This window comes from Heptranchias perlo, chromosome 12 (assembly GCF_035084215.1).
Source record: "Heptranchias perlo isolate sHepPer1 chromosome 12, sHepPer1.hap1, whole genome shotgun sequence".
NCBI classification, from domain to species: Eukaryota; Metazoa; Chordata; class Chondrichthyes; order Hexanchiformes; family Hexanchidae; genus Heptranchias; species Heptranchias perlo.
The window spans coordinates 34,795,229-34,819,568 of NC_090336.1; the positions used below are offsets into that span (position 1 = coordinate 34,795,229).

Here is a 24,340-nt window from a genome sequence, read left to right on the forward strand (position 1 = left end):
ATTTAGCCTAGCTTGCAAGAGCAACTTTACAAGCAGATTGGGACAAATTCATGCAGTATGCTGATTTCTCCTTCTTACAAAATCTGTAATGGTTTACAGTACTGGAGACCAAATAGAAGTTATGGCAAATATAATATATGCAAACTAAAATAGTTCAATGGCAGATTCTTCATAAAGTTGGCTGGTCATTTCTAACAATATATTTTTGGCAACTTTTCTCGACTGGTCAGGGTGAGGAGGTCAGTACTGAGGAATGGAACACTTTTCCATCTCTTTGCCACCCAGTGTGAAAATCAAGCATTCCCAGTCAGGTATAACACAGGCCAGAGTCAGGGCAAAGGTCCCTTCACCGTACTCCAACAATGTCTCTTAGCCTAGGCGGAAAACAGCATCTCTTACTGTACCAGTGTGAATATTTCCATTCACCATACCTGGCATCCTTATGGTCTTTCTGGGTAAAATTTCTGACTTAATCTCAATTTGTGTTTCGTTGCAGGCCTGTATCTATTAGGAATGGGATTGAGATGGTCAACCTCCTTTAATAGATTACCAGAAAGAAAGAGGTGATTTTTATCCAATTAGACTGGGTTGAAATCAGACAAAAGAGTATACTCTGCTAAACTCTCTGCACTATTCAAGTGCCTCAAAATCAACACCTGTTGAAAAAGAGATTCTTGCAATTTTCATTAACAATTCTGCACCCAAAAATAGGTTCTAACATTTTCGGGAGAGGATTAGTTTAGAATTTTTAAAAATAGGTCTGATAGTTGCCTTGGAAATAAGACACACATTCTGTATGAATTAGTGCACCCTAGATGACAGTGCTATGCCAATTTGTACACTAACTAGAGCTACAGAACTAGAAGTAGCAGCCTAGGAAAAGCAATCCTGCCACTTTAATTCTATGTTTCTACTAACTGCTTACTTAAGAATAAGGGGTTTTATAAGCATATAAAGAAAATAAAGAGTAGTTAGAATCGGACAACTCATGGTTGAAGGAGGGAGGTATTGTGGAGATGTGAAATATTTTGCATCAGTTTTTACAAATGATAGTGGAAGTGAGAATTTAGATGTACTAGAGAAGGAGACGGAACAAATCTTAGAGATAACTGAAGAAAAGGAATTGGTTCTGAAAACATTAGCAAAACTCAAGGTGGATAAATCACAGGGCCCTAACAACATGCACACGCTGCTGAAAGTCAGAGAGGAGATAGCAGAGACTGGCCACAATTTTTCAATCTGCTTTAAATATGCAAATTATGCTATTGGACTAGAGCCAATGTAACACCTTTATTCAAGAAGGGAGAGAAGGATAAATCAGGTAACGGTGGACCAGTTAGTCTAATAACAGTAGTGCGCAAATAGAGTTAGAGCAAATAGATATTGCTCAGGTTGGAAATGATGTACCTTAGGGGTCGGTACTTGTCCACTTCTGTTCTCAGTATGTATAAACAATTTGAATTTACGCATCGTGAGTATGACCTTGAAATATGCTGACTACACAAAAGTAAGGGGTTTGGTAAACTGTGAGCAGGAATGTAAAAAACTTCAGGAAGGCGCAGAGAAGTTAGTGGAATGGGCAGACAAGTGGAGGATAAGTGTGAGGTAAAATATTTTGGGAAGGTAAAGCAAGGAATGGGAGTTTACACAATGGATAAGTGTGAGGTAAAATATTTTGGGAAGGTAAAGCAAGGAATGGGAGTTTACACAATGGAAAGATAATGAAAGGTGTGAATAAACAGAGGGACTGAGGGGTTCAGATACATAATTCCCTGAAATGCGAGTGCAGATAGATAAAGCCATAAAAAGGTCAACAGCACTTTGGGTTTTACATTGATTAGGCCACAGTTAGAGAGACCCCATTATAGAAAGAACATTAAAGCAATGAGAACATACAGTGTAGATTCATCAGGATGATGCCAAGATAGAAAACTGCTGTTATGAGGAGAGACTTAGAACACTGGAAGCATTTCCTTTGGAGCAGTGAAGGCTAAGAGGTAATTTAAAGATGGTTTTAAAATTATAACGGGTCCTAAGCAAGGGAATAAAGAAAGACTATTTCCCCTTGTTGTGGAGTCAGTGATGAGGGGTCAACAAATTAAAATGGTCAATGAGAGAACAAGGAGAGAGGTTAAGAGACAATGCTTTGCAGGTTGTTTGGAGCATAGAATACTTAGTAACAGGGAATGGTTAAGGCAGAGATCATCATACCTTTTAAGAGAAAACTGGATAAATATCTGAAGCAAAGAATGATAAATGACTATGGAGTGAAAGCAGGGCAGTGGGATTAGTTTTGGATTGCTCTCGCAAAGGGCTGTCAGATACAATGTATCAGATGGTCTCCTTTTGTGCTGTAAACTTTAATGGTTCTAAATCAGCTACAGTACCCTCGCAGTAGATATGATTTACTGTTGATGCACTGCATGCTACTGGTACAACTAATGTACTATTTTAGCAATATGATTATATGGTAGTATGGTGAGAACATCGAGCCATTGTAGGCAGTAGTACACATTTTGACCACAGAAAGCCACTGATCTTGTACCATCATAGCACAACCTTTCAAGTATGTTAAACTACTAAAGCAAACTGTAACCATAACCTGTAATTATAGCCAAACCCAACAGTTAGTGCCACAACACTAATCAAAGTACTCTGCAGCCAAGTGTTCCTTTATGTTTTCAGATGAAATACCTATAGTGGAATTATCTAATATAGTCCTTTTGTTATTTTTTAAAAAGCATTTGAATGAACCCTCATCTCTTCTAAGTGTACTTTTTTTTTTAAAAGCTGGTCACTGTACCAGGCACTGACTGGGAAATGGAGTAAGGCTTCAGGAGAGTTCGAATGCACAGGCACAGATTGCCCCACTCCAACCACAGTCCCCAGCTGGTACTTTGCAGACCCTGTAAAAACCCATTGTAATGGCCACACTGTCACATGTTACCTCTGAACTGGAGGATGTGACCCTTGCAGCATTTACAGTATTTTTTTGAAAAAGCAATTTTGAAAATTTATCTTTTTGTTTAGTAAACTGTTAGCCATGTAATTGATTCTACCAGCACCAATGTTTAGTTAGGAAATTCTTTGACCTCTGAGGGTGGTAAATAAATCAAACTTAATCTTTGCAGAATAAACAAGAGAAATCCAAATCAAAACTTTCAGATAGAGAAGGCCAGCTCCACTCTGGTTCTAACTGCAGGTAGTTCAGAACTTCTGACAGACCCTCCACAGAAACTGCAGGAAGCAGCTCATCTGACACCCCGTCAAAATTCCAAGAATTGGCATGCAGCGCCCAGTTAAATCCAACTGAAGCAAGATAGACAATATAAGGTGATTATTGAATATAGGAAAGCAGGAGCAGAAAGTGCAGAAGGAGGAAGAAGAGGCCCCTTGGAGGAAGAGGAGAGTGCCTCCTCCTGCAGCCGCACAGACAGCAGACCCAGATCTTTGTGACCCTGTTTTCAGAAGAACACTTTCAAACCATGAAGCACTATGTCAGTTATTGGGTAATGTGCCCGGTAGCTTCCACAATATGGCAACAAACATGAAGAATTCCACATCCCACATGCGTGTAGTCCTGATGGATGGAATAGAAAGCATGTCGACATCCTTGGAGTGAGTGGCAGCTCCAGGGCCATCTGCTGTTCAGCCCTCACAGCTGAGGCTTCACTGCCAGTTTTAGGTACTCTCACACACTCAGACTGCTTCAACATAAGCCTTTGGCTACATTGTGGCCTCCTTAGTAGACAGGCTTATAGATGAGATTTCTCAAGCCAGGAGGGAAATAGTGGCCACCTTGCTCAATACCACTCCATTTCATGGGGTCTGCCCCCTCAGATCAGCAGACAGAGTGCCCCCTTGGGTCCCGGAGGCTTATACTGACACAAAGCTGTCATTCTCCTGTCCTGGTCTTGCATCAGGGGAACAACTTAGATAAGGCACCAGATTAGCTAACTGTCCACAAAAAGACATACAGGCATTGGTGAAAATAATTACACAGACAGCAAAATTTTGGATTTCTATACATTAAATACATCAGATTATGCTGTGTGCAAAATCTTTTTGATGGTCCTAGCATTTGAGGTTTCTGTCATTGTGAAATGATGGTGACAGGGACTATAACTGAATTCTGTTTAGACTTTTCAGAGATGTTTTTATTGTAGAGAAAGGTCAAGAGGGACGGATGGAATCAAGGGGTTATACTGAATGACACATTAAAAGAAAGTTTCAAGGATGCTATTTCTCTGGATGATTCAGCCAATAGGAGCCCAACTATCCTGTGGTCCCTCAGGAGCCTCATCTTCCACATGTGCTGCTCCTTCAGACAGTAGATGCAACAGGAATTCCAAACAGGACCCCCATTATGCAGATTTGACAGTTGAGCTCATTGCAGCCAAAACTTGTAGGATATATAATCCATTTAATGGCGAGAGTAGCAAAAAGGCAAGGAACTATTCTTAGTAATTGTTCCTCTATCTCAAAATTCTTGCTGACTCAGGCTTCACAATACAACAAAACTCTGTTTTTGATAACTCCTTTTTATGTGGGCACACAACCTGCAATTGTCACAAAAACAGGAAATCAGGTTACAGGCCATCATGTCTTTGTAAATGTGACAACTCTCTTTAGTTTACATTCAAGTGCTTACTTCTGTTGCAGCAATGCAGGCCATAAAATTAATTTAGCAGAAAGTTCAAGGGCAGCAGTATGTGAGCAGAGACCACTGGTGTTACAGGTCTCTACTCATATTTCCAGTGTGCTGTGCCTAGGCGTTACTGGGGCACTACATTCAAGAGAATCGGCCTTAATGATTTTTTCTTCTGTAAAAAGAATGCCAAGATTGAGCATAGATTTTAAGAGACTTATAACAAGCTAGCAGGAGTGGAGGTTCTATCCCTGGTCTTTTCAGAGTCAAATGGCCTCAACCAAGGCCCTGATGGGATGCACAATTCACCTTCACTTCCAAAATTAGGGGGGAAAAAAATTGCAGTCCTTGCTCCTGCTATCCAGCAACTCAAGTAGGAAGTGCATGTCTGTAGAAATTAGACGAGGACAGATTCAAGCTTGGTCGTGATGGTCCTAGTCTAGTAGCCCAGCTACACTCAGTCCAAGCTAATACTTGATAAATGGCAATTTGGACAAGATATTGGAGGGCCATTACTGCCCATGGAACTGTATTACATGGACTCAGCACCTTCACCAAAGAGGTAAGCAGGAAAAAAAGAGTGGGAAAAATTGGAGGATAAAATGAACATTAGTTGACATGGTATCACAGGATCATTTGAGCTGGTTGGTCTCCAATGTGTCGTGCTGCAGAAATTAATAGAGACTGAATTTGGAAGAACCAGTCTACCCGAGCCAGTGAAATGTTATTCTTTCTCCAATATGTTTATGCTCAGCAGGTTAGCACAACCTGAATCTGTCCCACTGGACATATGTTGTTCACCACTAGGCACAGTGTTCAGTTCCATTCGCAACCCCTCAGATAATGAAGCAGTCCGTGCCCGCATGCAGCAAGACCTGGACAACACCCAGGCTTGGACTGATAAGTGGCAAGTAACATTCGCGCTAGTCAAGTGCCAGGCAATGACCATCTCCAACAAGACAGCGTCTAACCACCTCCCCTTGACATTCAACAGCATTACTATCGCCGAATCCCCTACCATCAACACGCTGGGGGTCACCAGTGACCAGAAACTTAACTAGACCAGCCACATAAATACTGTGGCTACAAGAGCAGATTAGAGGCTGGGTATTCTGTGGCAAGTGACTCACCTCCTGACTCCCCAAAGCCTCTCCACCATCTAGAAGGCACAGGTCAGGAGTGTGATGGAATACTCTCCACTTGCCTGGATGAGTGCAGCTCCAACAACACTCAAGAAGCTCGACACTATCCAGGACAAAGCAGCCCGCTTGATTGGCACCCCATCCACCACTCTAAACATTCACTCCCTTCACCACCGGCGCACCGTGGCTGCCGTGTGGGAGAACCTTCACCACACCGACTGCAGCAGTTCAAGAAGGTAGCTCACCACCACCACCTTCTCAAGGGCAATTAGGGATGGGCAATAAATTCTGGCCTTGCCAGCGAAGTCCACATCCCATCAACGAATAAAAAAAAGGAATATCTACAGCACGTTACCTTGTGCCCCCAGCAGTTGTATGCTATCTATGCATTTCTATAGGCAATCTAATGCAATATCCAAGCCAACCAATTCACTAGGCTGTTTAATGCTATATTTTTATATTACCCAATTCCCTTAGCAGCTTAACATTCAGATGTCCAAGTATCTAGTTCACCTGGGAGTCCAATGCTAGATGTCTGGATTAACTAATTCACTGAGTAATCTAATGCTGAATGTTATTCAAGGCATCAGATTCCCTTGTAGACTAACACTTATATGATCCTCTGGTGATCTTTTGACTATGTTCTTATGGCCTTCAATTCCCTGGCTGTAATGGTTGTACATCAATGGCAATCATGTCGCTTAATTGTAGCAGATACATGTTTACAGCTCACGGCTGCACTTTTACAGTAATTAACCTCGCGGTCTACCCCACTCACCCCAAACAGCTTTTGTTTAGCCAGACTTCAGTGACACAAAATTTTGTGAAGTACAAATCATGATTGCAAATTTATCCCAATATCCACCCTCAGATCATCAGGAAAGCTATTATTTTCTCCCATTACTTAATAATAACTTGTAAGTTGTAATACCTGCACTGCCATAACATTGTGAGATTCTGTAAAATTTTAGCATCGAGAAACCATGCAATGCAGGTTACTGTACTAGCTTTACTTAACCACATCTATCACTCTGTCTGTATCCACACTCAAAACAAAAACAGGAAAACTACTGTTTTATATTTGCACCGATGCGGTGACCTAGAAAATTAGCTATCCTTTAAGAAATGTTATTTTTTCACATTTCCCCAGTATATAGCAACAGTCACTACCCTATAACATGCATGATGTGGAGATGCCGGTGATGGACTGGGGTTGACAATTGTAAACAATTTTACAACACCAAGTTATAGTCCAGCAATTTTATTTTAAATTCACAAGCTTTCGGAGGCTTCCCCCTTCGTCAGGTGAACGATGTTCACATCGTTCACCTGACGAAGGGGGAAGCCTCCGAAAGCTTGTGAATTTAAAATAAAATTGCTGGACTATAACTTGGTGTTCTAAAATTGTTTACAACTATAACATGCAGACATTTCAACATTTTTTTTTTAAATTGTCCCAGCTGAACCACACACCAACAGTTTTACAAAGAAACTACAGTGTCTTGACCTCAGGCTACGATCAAACACCATTCTCTCAAGTACAACTGCTATCTTTTAGCTGCTTTGGCTTCCTACCACCAAACCAATCTATGATCCTATTAGATGCAATCGCTTAGGTGCAAGGTTTTTAGATGAAGCTGTAAGGTTAAAAGAAATACGCTGCAGACTAATTTGCAACTTTATTCAAGAGAACTTTCCTTTTTCTAGGAAAAGGAGCACTGGAATAAAATGAAGACTGTGTAGTGAATAAAAACCTCAGCTAATTTTGCTCAATCTGCAGCACTACGACCATGTAGTAGAAAGAGGACAGTAATTAAGTATAATTAGAAAGTAAGAAGTGTAGTTCTGTGGACTATCAGTAAAGTACAGCACAGGAGGAGGCTATTCGGCCCATCATGCCTGTGCCAGCTCTTTGAAAGGGTTATCCAATTAGTCTCATTCCCTTGCTCTTTCCCCATAGCCCTGTAATTTTTTTCCCTTCAAGTATTTATCTAATTCCCTTTTGAAAGTGTTCACTTTATAGAAGATGAATACAAAATGCAGTTATGGAAACTAAAGATATTGCAGTGTGTAGAAAACTGGACCATACTTTCATGCTGGGCTAGAGATAGAGTGTGGACAGATTTTTAATTGAAAGAAGTTAGAGTAATATTGCTGATACCTCACAGACTGAGTAAACAATTCTGAAAGTTGTACTGGGTAGAAGAGAAAGACGAATAGGGCAGGTTATGCCATGGTTTTCCTCCTGGATTCAAACAATTGTAAATTAAACAAACAAAAAGTCCCTTATCACTGCTTACAGGTCAAAGATTAACAGAATTTCCTTGAAGTTTGCAAATATGTGATCCCACAGCATCAAACTGCCCCAAAATGTAGCATTGCATTCATTTGTTATAATTCTGCAAGTCTGGTGCTCGAATTGGCAGACAGTGGAAGACTATTTTTTGAGATTGGCTGCAACGTAGAGAAACCCTGCACCATCACTGATGTGCTTATGCAACATGACCCAACAGTGCAGGAATGCCACTAGATAAAATAGAAAATAAGTTTTCATCATGGCCACAGAAATTGGCACTCTATAGAAATTCAAAAAACTGTTGGCTTCATTTTAAGTGAATAAAAGAAATTAAAACCTTATTTGTAGTACAGAATATTCTAAACACCTTTAACAGTTTCTTAATAACATAAAAGTTCTCCTACCTCAGAAATCTACCTTCCTAGTCATAAACGACATGCCCAGAATTAAAGAAAGTTAAAGACCTAGTGTCCTCTCACCACCCACTTTGAGCAGAACACTATCTGGAACACTGTGCAAAGTTGGGGTAGTAATGACATCACTCACAGTACAACCATTATGTTGAACATACACACGAACCAATGTGATGATATCAGCTCTGAACATCAATGTCATTATACCAGAATATTTACTACTACTTGTTTCCTGAAGTAAGGGGTTGGAGCAGTTTTGCAATTATTTTCATTATATTGCACTGTTCCTTCCCACTCCAGTCCGGATATAAAATTAGCTAACCGGAAGGGAAAGGAATTGTTTATTTTAATTCAAGAATTGGAACAATCCTGTTCACTATAAAAAGGATATCACAACATTTTGAATTCACAAGAACAGATATGCATCTAAACTCCCAAACATTCATAGGCCTAGAAATTCATGTAGGCCAGTTTTCAAGTGCCAGTTTTCAAATGGGCACAGGAAACGATCCCTGCCCAAAGATGGTAGCTCGAGGGTCACGAGAAATTGTTCCTCGCGCCTCACCTAAATAATTCATAGTATCATCCCTTTCAGGCAGTGCATTCCAGATCATTACAACGCGCTGCATAAAAAAAATGTTTCCTCATGTCACCTCTGGCTCTTTGCCGATCACCTTAAATTTGTGTCTTCTGGTTACCGATCTTTCTGCCACTGGAAACAGTTTCTTCTTATTTACTCTTTCAAAACCGTTCATGATCTTGAACACTTCTATCAAAGAGTGATCATCAAAAGAGCCAGAGGTGACATGTGGAAACATTTTTTTATGCAGTGAGTTGTAATGATCGCGAATGCACTGTCTGAAAGGGTAGTGGAAGCAGATTCAATAATAACTTTCAAAAGGGAATTAGATAAATACTTGATGGGAAAAAAATTAGAGGGCTAGGGGGAAAGAGCAGGGGAATGGGACTAATTGGATAGTTCTTTCAAAGAGCCAAAACAGGCACAATGGGCCGAATGGACTCCTCCTGTTCTGTAGCTACTATGTGCCTACTATGACATCTCCCCTTAACCTTTTCTGTTCCAAGGAGAACAACCCCAGCTTTTCCAGTCTCTCCACATAACTGAAGTCCCTCATCCCTGGTACCATTCTAGTAAATCTCTTCTACACCCTCTCTAATTAGCATCCTTCCTAAAGTGTGGTGCCCAGAATTGAACACAATACTTCAGCTGAGGCCTAACCAGTGTTTTATAAAGGTTTAGTAGCTGGTGAGCTGCCAGCACCTGTCACGCCTCCACAGGCAGCTCACCAGACTGATGAGTCGAATTTTGGGCTGCCTGCCACACTGCCAGCAGTTGGCAGGAATGCTGTGGAGCCAGGAGGAGCACATCAATTAAAAAAAATATTTACATTCACCTTTCTAGGCTGCATCCACGTCTAGAAAAGCTGAACGAAGCGGGCTGGACGCCTGCTCCACTCTGAACGGCTGTTTTATGTGACCACCCCGGGCACAACAAACATGGCTCAATTTTGGGTCAGATATTTTTCAGGGGTTCTTGGGTGCAGAACATTGTTCCCTGAAATTAGGAGTCATTGCATCCATTTTACATGCGTAAAATGGGTACAACGAGGTCCAATTTTTACATCATCATCTCTGTTCTATCAACTAAACTGGAGTTCAAATGGGACCTATGGTATTTTTCAATTAGTCGTTTCTTCTCCACTTTGGAAGTTGTACAGACAGAATATGAAATAAAATTTTATGAAGTGTGCATAAAAATCTGAATTATGGTTGCACTTTGCAGTTCCAGAGACAGATGCACTCGCATGATCACAGTTTGTACAAAAATATTTGATCTAGTGCACCAATCAATCTTGCAGATTAGACATGATATGAGTATGTTCAATAGCTGCTGATCTTACTCTTTGACATGTATTAAAAAAATAACTAATATATATTATTCAAAATTTGATTTCAAGATTTGCTCTGTGCTTACCTTTTCCATCTTTTGAGTTGCTTGAGGATAGTCTCTGATGAAGACGTTCTCCACTACATCGCCTGTGAAACACGTCTGCCTGCAAGCAGGGCAACAGATAATGCCTGAGGTAGTCAGAGCAGCAAAAAACATCAAATCAACAGCAGGAAATTAGATTAACCACACATAGAGCAGCAACAAATTCAGTTTGATCTCTTGATGAAAAAATTCCTACTTCCAAAAAGCAAGTTAGTTTGCATTGCAGTGCCAAAAATTTATATCTAGGAAAATAACGATGTAATATTCCTTTTGACTGAACATACTCAAGGCATACTTAAAATTTATCAAAACAAAATCTATATTATGGCCGTATTAATGTCTTAACCTTCCTATGCAGTTCATTACAGATGTATTAATTTAAGGTGAAATCTATTGATGGTAAACAATCCTTACTGTCCCCAAGAGACAGAGAATAAAGAGATAGACTAAAATCCTGGAACTCCCTACCTAACAGCACTGTGGAAGTATGTTCATTATATGGACTGTAGCAGCTCAAGAAGGCAGCTCATCGCCACCTTCTCAAGGGCAACTAAGGATGGGCATTAGATGCCAGTCTAGCCAGAGATGACCACATCCCGAGAATGAATCTTTTAAAAATGCATTTATGAAGATTTCTTTTAGTCGGTATTTTTAGTGAATCCAAACTGTGTTCAAGAAAAGCAAATTTATCATTCTGCTAGAAGCAGTAACCAGTCGAAGATTTTATGAATGTATTTACAATGTCACAATATACAGCAACTAGAACAAATCTCCATCTTCTCCATCCTTCCCGCCCCCCCACACGTGCAAGCACACTAAGCCAAGAGATGAGAGACTTCCTTGCCCATCCCAAGAGGTAGTCAGAGTTTTCATTGGCTATTGTGTAACTAGTATAGCTCTAGCCTGGCACAAAACCACATTGTAACAGTACCAAGGCCATCTAATGGACAGCCTAGGAATGTTTAAAACTTCATATGTTAGGAGAGTCCAGTCAGGAGTAGCAACTTTGCCCTAACATTATAAATTAGCACTAGAAAGAGTACAGCTTTGTGTCACTGCGCCTCAGCACCAATCTGTTGTAGGTCAGTGTGCAATAAATAGATCAGGAGTCTGCTGACTGAGCACCTCAGCCAGCAGATACCACTCACAAACGGCAGTATAGCTGTGGCCTATGATTGGCTTGTGTAGTTAGTGATGACTTCTCATTACTTTAGCGAGGAAGACACTCAATCAATCCAGTTAGCATCTCAAATAGGAAGAACTTTCAATTCAAATAGCACATGGAGGGTAACAACATTTGGCATGCATTCCCTCAAATATTGTTTACTGAAGGCTGCAGGTCATGTTAACCTAAATTAGAAATGCATAAAGAGCGGCTAATCTCTATATGGACTAGTGTGTATGGCTTTCGCTGGTGGGTGTGACCAGTACCAAACAGCTATTGATAACTTTTATTGATGGGTACATCTGATATCATATCGCTATTAGTGGCTTTAACTGGTGCGACTGGTACCAAACAACTTTGACACAGTTATATTTTTGGACAGTTCATTTTATCTATCTTTACAAAGATCAGAAGTCAAAACTCATTAAATTGTTTTGCATTAAAAAGACTCTCAGATTCAATTTGTCATAAATTTAACCTCTTTTGCTGAAAATGCTGAATACATTAAAGGTACATTTTTTGTTTCTAAAAGCCTTCATTTGTAGGTTTGTGGCTGGAATCATCTTGTGTGTGGGCGTAAAGGCCGGTAGCTGTACACTAACTTCATACATTTGCAATTGAACCTTAAGAATGCTATTTTGTACATTCTTGCATGTTAATTTATTGTCAATATTGAATTCAACCATTTGATGGAAAGTACAAAGGAATTATGCAAAGTAAACAGTTTAACAACTGGATCCGTTGTTAATTGTGGCTTAGTTTATTTTGCTGGTAAATATACAAAAATAGCATACAAAACTACAGTAACATGCAAGCCACATTTCAGAGACCGGCAATCTCACATTTTCGAAAGGGGACACGGGTTTACAATTAACAAACTTCAAGTAGAAGCAGATTGGAAGAATTTCCCTTCTTCCATTGAGCAATAAAAGTGTGGAACCAAAAACAGTTGATGATGGGTCACAAAATAGGTTCAGATAAAGGCCCATCAACTCAAATAATATCATCATTCAGAGAATCAATCTTCCCAGTACAGCATCCAGTTGTTTCAGAATTGAGTTCAGTGACCTGGCCTCACTCATCCTGGCAATCCATTCCAGCAGTTATCACCCTCCAGATAAAGGCATACTTTAATGTCTGTCCTAAATTTCCCCTGACCTCACTTGCCTTGCTGCCCTGGCATATCTTAAAATATTGTTTTGGGTTTACTTTCTCCATCCCGTTAAGTATCTCTTATAACTCTACAAGGTTCCCTTACAGAATTCTCTTTTCAAGGCTGAAACCCTATCTTATTGAGCCATTCCTTACAACTTTGCTGTGACAGCAGGGTTCAGCCTTGCTGCTCTCTTCTGCATGACCTTTAGGATCTGGATAGGCCCATTAAGTCATGGATCCGTGAGCTGTATGTAATACGTCAAGTGTGGCCTAACCAAGGTTTCAGCATGGCCTCTGTGAATTTAACTACAACTGATTTGGCAACACAACCCAGCATCCTACTTGGTTTGTTTATTGCAAACTCACATAGTTTAGACATAATAAACAATGGGTTAAGAAACAGTCAAAGGTCTCTTGCACTTCTTCCTTCACCAAGTTCTATCCCACCCATGAAGTATGCATGCCTTCCCTTTTTACTTCAAATATATACTGAAATGAAAATAGCCTCACTCTTTAACCCAAAGAGCAAGGAATAGGCCATGTCCATCAGATTCCAGCAAGTTATACTATAAAATTCAAATGAATAAAAATATTAACCACATAATATAATAGTATAATAGTATAATATAGATACCAAATGCACATATTTAATGTCCACTTTGATCTTAATTCAATAAAGTTTGGAAAGGAATAATGAATACTGTCTCTAGCTGGATAAAGTCAAAAGATATGTTCGTGACAGAGAATTTATTTTGGAATTCTCATATTTTTGAAAGATTATGACAACGCAGTTTAAAATAGCATCAACCAGTGGTGTTTTTAGGCTATCAGCAAAGGTAGCTAATCAGCATGGCTGGTTGCAAATAATCTTCAATACTATCAGATTGATTAAGAACACTTAGTGCTAAATATTCATCTGAGTTGTCATTTGATTAATTTTGTCAAACCTCAACCTCATCAACCTGTGTGGATGTCTGGGGTATTGCAGACTTGTCTAACTCAGGTTTTGGACTGCCAAGAGTGCCACAGAGGAGGACTTGGTTCAAGATATGAAGTAAGTCATCTTGGAGCCACTTCAGCCTCAAAAGAGGTTACAGCTTACAAACAAAGCTTACTATTTCTCGTGGTCATTAAACAACTGACAAGCACAGGTTTAAGCCTTCACTGAGCAGTCAGCAGGTACGAACAGCATACTGAGCAGCACAATACACTATGAACTGTGAGAGTGCATCACTTCTATCTTCCTGACCATAGCATGAACACACACCACGCCCCAATGAATAGCGGTTTCACCAGTCGAATGTGCAAAATTTCTATGGCAGCTGCTTACCTCCCTACCTTACCTACAAAAATTTCTAATTTTTCAATAGATGGAATTTGTCCTTTAGACATGGGGAAGAAAGAGGCAAGAGGAGTAATTTTAGACCACATTTGTGGAAATTCCTACAAGAGCCTAGTCAGCTCCTTTCAGCCCCCTCACTACTTTACATCACATGATATTATTAAAGCATACTCCCTATTATAGCAAAGACAATTATAGAAATCCTAAAAATGGTAAACCAACTAAGGTTTTAAATCCCTGGTATAAAGCAACATTTTAATCCAGGACGATTTGGCAAGTTAAAATTATTCTGACAACAAACTTTGTAGTTTCTGAAGGTAAGGGAAGCCATGCAATAAGGGCTTACACTGGTTTAACAATACAGTACCTTTAGGGACCAGAAACACTCAATCTATCTTACATAGTTTCTAAATGCTCATTTTTGGTCTGCCTCCCCTTCTGCCAGGAAAGACTACATCAGGAAACATTAGAAATAGGAGCAGGAGTAGGCCATATGGCCCCTCGAGCCTGCTCTGCCATTCAATAAGATCATGGCTGATCTTCAACCTCAACTCCACTTTCCCGCCCGATCCCCATATCCCTTGATTCCCTTAGGGTCCAAAAATCTATCGATCTCAGCCTTGAATATACTAAACAACTGAGCATCCACAGCCCTCTGGGCAGAGAATTTCAAAGATTCACAACCCTCTGAGTGAAGAAATTTCTCCTTATCTCAGCCTTAAATGGCCGACCCCTTATCCTGAGACTATGCCCCCTAGTTCTAGACTCCCCAGCCAGGGGAAACAGCCTCTCATCATCTACCCTGTCAAGCCCTCTCAGAATCTTATATGTTTCAATGAAATCACCTCTCATTCTTCTAAACTCCAGAGAGTATAGGCCCATTCTACTCAATCTCTCCTCATAGAACAACCCTCTCATCCCAGGAATCAATCTAGTGAACCTTCGTTGCACCACCTCTTGGGATTGGAGTTAATTCTGCAATACATGACAGGAAGCACCTAAAGGCAAGATCAGTGAAAGAGCAAAATTTATTCAGGGGTAGCAGAGAGCTTAAGGTGTTGATTATTCTAAAATGATAGTATAAATAGCTATCATGCCTTATTTAAGTCTATTACCTCTGCAGGGTTCAAAATAACCTAAATACCCAGGTACCTGATGTCCCCTTTGGGCCACTGCAAAAAACAGTTTGACATATGACTGTGGAAAACAAATGTATCAGTACTATGTGCATATTTACTGCTACCCAGTTAATTACACCAGATCAAACCGATAAATTATGTTTAATTCCAGGATCCTCCACAAGAGGACATCATACTTTTCGAGGGAAACCTGATATTTACCAACACTGACATGGCTTCAGACTTGTGCTGCAAGTGGCTCTAATCACAGAACAAAACAGAAAAAATGGTGCTCCTGCCATGGCTGAAAAGAGTAAAAGCAGAGTAACTAATGATCACCATAATGGATTTGCACATGAAACTGAAATCCTGCAGACAAATAAATCTAAAAATTTCATTATAGTCTAGGATAGCTTTTGAGCACTCCATCCCAATAAATATTTGTTTGTCAAGGGACATGACCACCACCACCTGAGACTACAGTTCCCTAGATGCCACAACAACATTAAAAAAAATCCAAAATTCTCCACGGAGTGTGTATTTTTAAAAGGAGAAGATAAGGCTGGGGCAAACACTAGAAATAGACAGAACTTACGTATAAGTAGATAATTATCTTTTTAAGCTCGTAAATACACCAAGTAAGAAAAATACAGCATGGACCAGTAGAAGTTAAACGAGCTAGGGTACAATTTAACAACATCTGTTAGGCAACTACTCTTTTGAATGTAGTATTTTAGCTTGTACAGGTGCCAAAAACTGAAGTTCTGAGACTTTTTGATCAAAACATCCAGCTGACCACCCAATGTTTGAATGTAATGTGCACTCCACCCTATTCCAAGGTTTAAACCAACTCCCACAACCTCTTTTTCTGACCATATCACACCTCTCCAGTCACTCGATATGCACTTTAAACCCTCATCTTTCTCTTGCCTACTTTCTACCTCACCACATCCTCTCCATCTCACTCCTACATTTTTTTCCATGGCATTGTGCTGCTGCTCCATCTCAGCCTCACTGAGACAAAGCACTATTAGCATATGTGGAAGGAAAATATTGCTTTTAGTGTACAGAGGACAACAAGATCACACTGTCTCACTGTTGGAATGATTCAAAAAGAGTGTCATGAAAGGTAAGAGGGAATAGGAGCAATGCAAGGAAATGTAGGAGGTGCCATGGACTGCTTCCATAGTTGGAGACTGGTCAGAAATAAGAATGGTACAGACAGCGTGAGGCAGGAAAGGGAACTCATGGAGAGGATAGGCCAGGGAGGGATCCGAAGCAGAGATATACAGAGAGGATGAATTTATCAAACAAAATGGGGCAGTCCCAGATTTGGGGAGGGCAGGAGCATCTCAAAGATACAGTCAGGGGAATACAAGGGGCAGGATTTTAATAAGACGGCGGGATGGCAGCGGGGTAGTCAATGGTTGCGCGGCAAACCCAAAAAATAAATCCTTACCGTTCCCTACGTAATTGTGACTAATTGATGGCCGTTAACGTGGCTCCCGGGTCTGCCGTCCGAAAGCTGCGCAGCAGGTGGACAGCGCATCCGCATGACCTGCTGTCAACTGGAGTGTCTGTATTTAAAGGGCCAATGCATCAATGGCTTTTGCTGGTCAAAGGAGCAGGTAGGCATAATGGAGCAGCAGAGGGGCAAGCCAGCTCTACAATTTAGTGACGCCTCACTTGAGGTGCTGCTGGCCGGGGTGAAGGGGAGGAGGGAAATATTTTACCCGGTGGACAGGAGGAAGCGCCCTGCCTCTGCCACCAAGAAGGCCTGGCTCGAGGAGGCAGAGGTGGTCACCAGGAGCAACATCTCCTGCACTTGGGTCCAGTGCAGGAAGCACTTCAATGACCTAAACTAGGTCAGCAAAAATGAGTACACTTACTGATTCTCCTGCATTCCGTGGTGCACATCACCCCCCACCCCCTCACGTTCCGTCCTGCCAAGCCTACTCCATCACATCACTCCTCACACCCACTTAACGCTCGTCGTCAACTTACCTTCACTTCCTCACCTCCTCATTTGTCACCCCACCACTACCACACACCCCAATGTGATGTCTCTGTCAGATATTCACCCTCTGATGCACCTCTTTCATGGGGACAGCCTCACCCAAAGCAACGCATTCATCGGCTGACCACTTCACCCTCACTCACACATCTGTACTTTCTCCCCTTGTAGAAGAAGAGTGCATAAAATGCACGGGAGACAGCGAGGACTGGAGGGGGGGCCACAACAAATAGTGGTCCTCACAGAGGCGGAGAAGGAGGCCCTGCAGATCAGCCAGACGCTGGAATGCCTGGCTGTTGGGAATGCCGAGACTGGTACCCCACAAATGTCTGGTGACACAACTTTAACATTCATCACAGACAACATGAATTGATGTTATTAATGACTAAAATGTTGAACAATTCAATACGCTCAAAGCAACATTGCACATCTGTGATGATTCTTAATATTGCCTTCTGTTCTCTTCCAGGCCCTTCAGCGACTAAAGTGACAGAAGAGGGCAATTCCTCAGAGGAGCTCCCGGCCTCTGAGGGTGCACCGTCACATTGTAGTGAGCCATCCACCAGTGCAGATACCCACACCTCGTTGGGTCCGAGTAGTCAGTTAGTTGGGTTAGCACCTGGTGAGTCACCACATGCGGTGGGCGCACTCCTCTCCAGGCTCTGCTCAGCTGGACGCAGATGCTGAACCCCGGGGGCCATCCTTTAAAAGGAGAATGATCGAGGGACAGCAGCACATTTGCGAGGTACTGGAACAGGTGCCATGCACACTCTCCACAATAGCAGGGAGGATGGAGGAGTCCACCTCCTGCATTAGTGGACTGGTGGTGCAGGTAAATGCGGGAATGTCTGCAATGGAGAGAAGGCTAGTCTCCAATGAGCTTCAAGCATGGCTCACGAATGAGTCCATTCAGGCCCTAACAATGGCCATGCAGACTCAGGGTGAACAACATTCTGCCGCCTTAAACAGGCAGACGGAAACTTTACAAGTAGACTTCCGAGACATCACATATGTCCTCCAAATTGTTGTCCAACAGGGTGGTAGGAGTGATGTGGCCCGGGCCCAGGAGAGGGATGATGGCGAAAGGGGACATGGAAGTGGGGACTCCATTCAAAGTGCTCCCACGTCTCACCCATTGCCCCCCCACCTCAACCAGTACCCACAATGCTGCCTCCTCTCCATGTGGCCAAGTCTTCCCCTGCACAGGTGCAGGTGGAGCAGTCTTTGGTGGGGCCCTCATGGGCTCCAAAACCCAGAGGGTGTAGGCCAAAAGCATCTCAACAGTCGGCATGAACATGACCAACCTGCCGTTATCTGCTACAGCCAGAGGGGATGCAGCACGTCGAAGTAGTAGGAAGTGAAAGGCTAAGGTTTGGTGATCACAAAGAGCTCATGGGGTTGGGGGTAATATATTGCATGGATTGAAGACTGATTAAAGGACAGAAAACAGAGAGTAGGGATAAACGGGTGATTCTCAGGTTGGCAGGCTGCCACAAGGATCGGTGCTAGGGCCTCAGCTATTTACAATCTATATTAATGACTTAGATGAAGGGACCGAATGTAATGTATCCAAGTTTGCTGATGTTATAAAGCTAGATGGGAAAGCAAGCTGTGAGGAGGACACAAATAGTCTGCAAAGAGATATAGACAGATTAAGTGAGTGGGCAAGAAGGTGGCAGATGGAGTATAATGTGGGATTATTCACTTTGGTAGGAAAAATAGAAAAACAGAATATTTTTTAAATGGTTACAAACAATTAAATGTTGGTGTTCAGAGAGACTTGGGTATCCTTGTACAAGAAACACAAAAAGTTAGCATGCAGGGTATGGTAGCAGAGTGGTTATGTTACTGGACTAGTAATCCAGAGGCCGAGACTAAAATCCAGAGTCATGAGTTCCAATCCCGCCACGGCAGCTGGGGAATTTAAATTCAATTAATTAAATAAAAATCTGGAATTAAAATACTAGTATCAGTAATGATGACTATGAAATGACCGGATTGTTGTAAAAATCCATCTGGTTCACTAATCCCCTTTAGGAAAGGAAACCTGCCGTCCTTACCCGGTCTGGCCCATATGTGACTCCAGACCCACAGCAATGTGGTTGATTCTGAAATGGCCTAGCAAGCTACTCAGTTGTAAAATCTCGTGACGAAAAGTCTTAATAAGAATAAAACCGGACGGACCACTAGGCACCGGGTAAGGCAAACCAAGCCCAGTCAACCCTGCAAGGTCCTCCTTACTAACATCTGGGGACTTGTGCCAAAATTGGGAGAGCTGTCCCACAGACTAGTCAAGCAACAGCCTGACATAGCCATACTCACAGAATCATACCTTTCAGCCAACGTCCCAGACTCTTCCATCACCATCCCTGGGTATGTCCTGTCCCACTGGCAGGACAGACCGACCAGAAGTGGCGGTACAGTGATATACAGTCAGGAGGGAGTAGCCCTGGGAGTCCTCAACATTGACTCTGGACCCCATGAAATCTCATGGCATCAGGCCAAACATGGGCAAGGAAACCACCTACTGCCGTCCCTCAGCTGATGAATTAGTTCTCCTCCATGTTGAGCAGCACTGAGGGGAGCAAGGGCGCAGAACGTACTCTGGGTGGGGGACTTCAATGTCCATCACCAAAGAGTGGCCGAGTCCTGAAGGACATAGCTGCCAGACTGGGCCTGCGGCAGGTGGTGAGCGAACCAACACGAGGGAAAAACTTACTTGACCTCGTCCTCACCAATCCACCTGTTGCAAATGCATCTGTCCATGACAGCATTGGTAGGAGTGACCACCGCACAGTCCTCGTGGAGATGAGGTCCCATCTTCACACTGAGGACACCATCCAACGTGTTGTGTGGCACTACCACAGCGCGAAATGGGATAGATTCAGAACAGATCTAGCAGCTCAAAACTGGGCATCCATGAGGCGCTGTGGGCCAGCAGCAGCAGAATTGAATTCCAGCACAATCTGTAACCTCATGGCCCGGCATATTCCTCACTCTACCATTACCAACAAGCCAGGGGATCAACCCTGGCTCAATGAGGAGTGTAGAAGAGCATGCCAGGAGCAGCACCAGGCGTACCTAAAAATGAGGTGCCAACCTGGTGAAGCCACAACTCAGGACTACATGCATGCTAAACAGCAGAAGCAACATGCTATAGCCAGAGCTAAGCGATTCCATAACCAACGGATCAGATCAAAGCTCTGCAGTCCTGCCACATCCAGTCGTGAATGGTGGTGGACAATTAAACAACTAACGGGAGGAGGAGGCTCTGCAAACATCCCCATCCTCAATGATGGCGGAGTCCAGCACGTGAGTGCAAAAGACAAGGCTGAAGTGTTTGCAACCATCTTCAGCCAGAAGTGCCGAGTGGATGATCCATCTTGGCCTCCTCCCGATATCCCCACCATCACGGAAGCCAGTCTTCGGCCAATTCGATTCACTCCACGTGATATCAAGAAACGGCTGAGCTGCACTGGATACAGCAAAGGCTATGGGCCCCGACAACATCCCAGCTGTAGTGCTGAAGACTTGTGCTCCAGAACTAGCTGCGCCTCTGGCCAAGCTGTTCCAGTACAACTACAACACTGGCATCTACCCGACAATGTGGAAAATTGCCCAGGTATGTCCTGTCCACAAAAAGCAGGACAAATGCAATCCGGCCAATTACCGCCCCATCAGTCTACTCTCAATCATCAGCAAAGTGATGGAAGGTGTCGTCGACAGTGCTATCAAGCGGCACTTACTCACCAATAACCTGCTCACCGATGCTCAGTTTGGGTTCCGCCAGGACCACTCGGCTCCAGACCTCATTACAGCCTTGGTCCAAACATGGACAAAAGAGCTGAATTCCACAGGTGAGGTGAGAGTGACTGCCCTTGACATCAAGGCAGCATTTGACCGAGTGTGGCACCAAGGAGCCCTAGTAAAATGGGAATCAGGGGGAAAACTCTCCAGTGGCTGGAGTCATACCTAGCACAAAGGAAGATAGTAGTGGTTGTTGGAGGCCAATCATCTCAGCCCCAGGACATTGCTGCAGGAGTTCCTCAGGGCAGTGTCCTAGGCCCAACCATCTTCAGCTGCTTCATCAATGACCTTCCCTCCATCATAAGGTCAGAAATGGGGATGTTCGCTGATGACTGCACAGTGTTCAGTTCCATTCGCAACCCCTCAAATAATGAAGCAGTCCGAGCCCGCATGCAGCAAGACCTGGACAACATCCAGGCTTGGGCTCATAAGTGGCAAGTAACATTCGCGCCAGATAAGTGCCAGGCAATGACCATCTCCAACAAGAGAGAGTCTAATTACCTCCCCTTGACATTCAACGGCATTACCATCACCGAATCCCCCACCATCAACATCCTGGGGGTCACCATTGACCAGAAACTTAACTGGACCTGCCATATAAATACTGTGGCTATGAGAGCAGGTCAGAGGCTGGGTATTCTGCGGCGAGTGACTCACCTCCTGACTCCCCAAAGCCTTTCCACCATCTACAAGGCACAACTCAGGAGTGTGATGGAATACTCTCCATTTGCTTGGATGAGTGCAGCTCCAACAACACTCAAGAAGCTCGACACCATTCAAGATAAAGCAGCCCGCTTGATTGGCACCCCATCCACCATCCTAAACATTCACTCCCTTCACCACCGGCGCACTGTGGCTGCAGTGTGTACCATCCACAGGATGCACTGCAGCAACTCGCCAAGGCTTCTTCGACAGCACCTCCCAAACCCGCGACCTCTAACATCTAGAAGGACAAGAGCAGCAGGCACATGGGAACAACACCACCTGCACGTTCCCCTCCAAGTCACACGCCAACCCGACTTGGAAATATATCGCCGTTCCTTCATTGTCGCTGGGTCAAAATCCTGGAACTCCCTTCCTAACAGCACTGTGGGAGAACCTTCACCACACGGACTGCAGCAGTTCAAGAAGGCGGCTCACCACCACCTTCTCGAGGGCAATTAGGGATGGGCAATAAATGCTGGCCTCGCCAGCGACGCCCACATCCCGTGAACGAATAAAAATGGTACAGCAGGCAATTAGGAAAGCAAAAGACATGTTGGCCTTTATTGCAAAGGGGTTGGAGTACAAGAGTAAGTAAGTCTTACTACAATTGTACAGGGCTTTGGTGAGACCTCACCTGGAGTACTCCATACAGTTTTGATCTTATATAAAGAATGATATGCTCGCCTTAGAGGCAGTGCAACGAAGGTTCACTAGATGAATTCCTGGGATGAGAGGGTTTTCCTATGAGGAGAGGTTGAGTAGAATGGAGCTATACTCTCTGGAGTTTAGAAGAATGAGAGGTGATCTCATTGAAACATATAAGATTATGAGGGGTTGACAGGGTCGATGCTGAGAGATTGTTTCCCCTGGCTGGAAAGTCTAGAAATAGGGGGCATAGTCGCAGAATAAGGGGTCGACCATTCAAGACTGAGATGAGGAGGAATTTCTTCACGCAGAGGGTTGTGAATCATTGAAATTCTCTACCCCAGAGGGCTGTGGATGCTGAGTCATTGAATATATTCAAGGCTGAGATAGATAGATTTTTGGACTCCAGGGGAATCAAGGGATATGGGGATCAGGCGGGAAAGTGGAGTTGAGGTCGAAGATCAGCCATGATCTTATTAAATGGCAGAGTAGGCTCGAGGGGCCGTATGGTCTACTCCTGCTCCTATTTCTTATGTTCTTATAAAGGTTATGCACAACGATGTCTGACAGACTATCATGTTTTTCATTTATATTTGTTTTTTGTTAAATTCACGTTAAATGTTAACATTCTCACCACTACTGCCACGTCTTGCCCTATCTTGACTGCCCTTTGTGATAACGCCTTTTTATGTGTTTCATCATAAACGGCGAAATTGATGCCACCCAGTGGGTGCGTTTACAGTGGGTGTATCTGTAGTTGTAGGTCTGTTTTGTGCAGGAACGGGGGGCTGGTGTTGGCGCTGCTCTTTCCAGGTGGTCTGTGAACTGAACTATCCTCACTTTGCAGATGTCCTGACGAGAATTGTTCAAATGTTAGTGACTCCCTCGCCTCGCAAGCAGCCAGGAGAGCCACTGCTCTGCCGATGGGTTCCTTCTCGTCCTCGTCCTCCTCAATGTTGATGGCAGATGTGGATGCTGGATGAGGGCATGGGGCCTCATCCACCGGTACCCCTCTCTGTTGCGCCATGTTGTGCAGGACACAACAGATGACTATAATTCTACCCACTCTCGCTGGTGCATATTGAAGCGCTCCCCCAGACCGATCCAGGCACCGAAATCGCATCTTCAGCAGTCCTATCGTATGAGCTGGTGGCGATGTGACTGTCGTTGTATCGACGCTGTACCTCACTGATGGGGTTTCTCACAGGTGTTATGAGCCACGTGTGTAGGGGGTATCCCTTGTCTCCGAGGAGCCAGCCCTTAAGGCTGTTTGGTGCATGGAAGAGGGCCGGGACGTTGGATTCCCGCAGAATGAATGAATTATGGCCACTGCCAGGGAATCTGGTACACGTGAAGAAATCTTTTCCAGTGGTCGCGTTGATGGAGTGCTATCCCTTTCTGTTGATGAACAGTCCTGGCTTGTGTGAAGGTGCTTGGATTACTGCATGTGTTCAATCAATTGCACCCTGTACCAGTGGGAAGCCAGCCACAGAGTGGAAACCCACTGCCCTCTCAGTTTGGCTGAGGTCATCCATGGGGAAGTTGACGTACTGAGACACCCTGCGAAACAAGTCATCGGTGACCTGTCTTATGCACTTGTGGACAGACGACTGAGAGACCCCAATGGATTTCACCGGTGGCACCCTGGAATGATCCGGAGGAGAATAAATTGACGCCAGGCCCAGCCGGGAGCAGCTCTGCATGAAGGAGTGCGCAGATGTCTGCGGCCACCTGGCGACTCACTCTCAGCCTTCGTAGGCACTACTCCTCAGAGAGGTCCAGGAAGCTCAGTGTCGGTCTGTAGATCCTCTCACTAGGGTAGTGCCTCCTGTGACATCGGTCCCTCTGTGGTTCCCCTCTCTGCTCTTGTGTAGTT

General features: G+C 43.5%; 2 protein-coding genes across 9 annotated transcripts in view; one reads left to right on the forward strand and one right to left on the reverse strand.

Moving 5' to 3' along the window:
- Window positions 1–24,340, forward strand: part of rpl27a (ribosomal protein L27a) — a 290,041-nt gene that overhangs the window by 95,673 nt on the left and 170,028 nt on the right. The window lies entirely within an intron of this gene.
- Window positions 1–24,340, reverse strand: part of trim66 (tripartite motif containing 66) — a 243,877-nt gene that overhangs the window by 59,643 nt on the left and 159,894 nt on the right. For 7 of the 8 annotated variants that reach the window (XM_067993932.1, XM_067993933.1, XM_067993928.1 and 4 more), the window contains one exon: window positions 10,496–10,599. In XM_067993932.1, coding sequence (XP_067850033.1) covers window positions 10,496–10,599 — 104 coding nt within the window. The remainder of the gene's footprint in view (window positions 1–10,495; window positions 10,600–24,340) is intronic. The other variant, XM_067993935.1, reaches the window with a different exon arrangement.